Source organism: Cajanus cajan, chromosome 3, assembly GCF_000230855.2.
Source record: "Cajanus cajan strain Asha chromosome 3, NIPB_CcT2T_4, whole genome shotgun sequence".
Classification (NCBI taxonomy): Eukaryota; Viridiplantae; Streptophyta; class Magnoliopsida; order Fabales; family Fabaceae; genus Cajanus; species Cajanus cajan.
This window is the reverse complement of record NC_138519.1, coordinates 71519643-71521377: the sequence shown is the minus strand read 5'-3', so window position 1 is coordinate 71521377 and position 1735 is coordinate 71519643. Positions and strand designations below refer to the sequence as shown.

At 38.2% G+C, this 1735-nt stretch overlaps 1 protein-coding gene across 1 annotated transcript; it reads right to left on the bottom strand.

Moving 5' to 3' along the window:
* Positions 1 to 700: 700 nt before the first annotated feature.
* Positions 701 to 1325, bottom strand: LOC109805511 (uncharacterized). Its single transcript, XM_020367599.3, has one exon. The coding sequence runs from the start codon at positions 1132 to 1134 to the stop codon at positions 853 to 855; it is 282 nt and encodes a 93-aa protein (XP_020223188.1). The 5' UTR covers positions 1135 to 1325; the 3' UTR covers positions 701 to 852.
* Positions 1326 to 1735: the final 410 nt, after the last annotated feature.

Here is a 1735-nt window from a genome sequence, read left to right as displayed (position 1 = left end):
TTTAATTTGCATAACAGGGCTCCTCAATTTTTTTGGGAGCATAAGATTTGGGTCTCAACAGTTTGATTCCGTTTGCAAATTGAGTAATGGTCTTACATCAATTATTAAGGGTTCTTGACAATTATCAAATCTGAATGGTTTCCTGCTGTCCATTTTGCCAGAGATGCTAGTGCTACTGCGAAGGTTATCTCAGTCCAACGTTAAGAGTCAAAGCTCAAAGTAAAAGGTTCCATATTTTCTAGTCCATGGAATAACATTTAAGGTTGAAACTTCAGACTTGGTTTCTATATCATCTAACCATTGGGACTTGGCAACATTTACTGAATGGCAAGTTAACATTTTGGTATCATGAACAAACAAAATAAGATACAATCGTTTATTTTCTAAAATATATTTTCAACACAGACCAATAACAATAACAATAACGTGATTTTAACAATTTGATTTCATTCAATTAGATGGTGGTGTTGGCTACTCCTTATGTTGTTATCACACACTAGTTGATATTCATCTATCTACTTTCCTTACCCTCCTCATGATGAAATGAATTTATCTGTTTTAAACATTGAAATTTGGATGCATTACCAGAGACAAGACATACCCTTTAACTTAAAAGGCCTGGATAGTAAGTATAGTAAATTACCAAAAATCTCCAAAATATATAAAATTGTTAATCAACAGATTGTACCTGGCTGGTAACTGATCCAAAATGAATCGATATAATTCTGTAAATAAAATGACTCAACAGAGCCAAACATGAAATATTCCATAAGATCAAGTGGACAAGACAACAATGCATGCATTTGAGAAAACAAGTAAAAATAAATGTAAGGTAAATTATAGACTTGTTCTTCAGTTCTTGGCAAAGAGGCCTCCAAAGCCACCACCTTTCTTCTTTTGTGGCACTGCCACAGAGTTCTTGTTGCGGCCAGTGGTGGTGCCTCCGTTGTTCTTCTCCTCCACCTTCTTGAGGATAGGATCAGTCTCTAGCAGCTGGTCCTCCTTCTGCAACCCTCCAAGGATCCAATCAAGAAGACCCTTCTCTTCCTTGCTGCTGCCACCAGCACCCTTTGCTGCAGTGGCTGCAAAGACTCTACCAGTTGCTGGAGCAAATGACATGATGATGGAAGCCATGTTATTCCAAACTAAGAAGAAAATCTACACCTAACACTTGTGTGTCTTGGTGATGATGATGATGAGAAAAATAATGGGGTGGACAAGTTTTGGTAATAAAAAAAAAGTGTGTGATAATATATATCATGTATCGTGGCTGCACCACACAAGTGAATGTGGCACGAGTTCTCCACAAGTGTCTTATCTTGATTCTGGCTATTTTTTTTGGTACATAAATTTTTTCACAATTGAGCATGGCAAGTTGCGGGGTTCATCGTTACTCACTCGAGTGGTGAGGCTGTGAATTTGACGTGTGGATGCACCTCATCCATTGCCTTTTTCCATCCCTTTTTTGGGTTGAAAACATTGTCTTCATGTAGTGGCCACGGCCCACTTTTCTGGTCTTGGTCACAAGCAACGGGCCTTTGTTAGGATGCTTTTGTAGTTCGTGGCCCTTACTTAGCCCATTATATGATATCTATTGTCTCTTGGGTCATCATATACACTTAGGCTTTGTTTGGATTTGAAAATGGAAAAGGGGGAGTGGAAAAGGAAAGATTTGAAGAGAAAGTGAGTAAAAAGTGAGGTTGTTTGGATTAAGGGAAAGTGAGTGAAAAGTGTA

Bases quoted from the DNA above. Each gene is read 5' to 3' on its own strand.
- LOC109805511 (XM_020367599.3), bottom strand. From the start codon at position 1,134: ATGGCTTCCATCATCATGTCATTTGCTCCAGCAACTGGTAGAGTCTTT.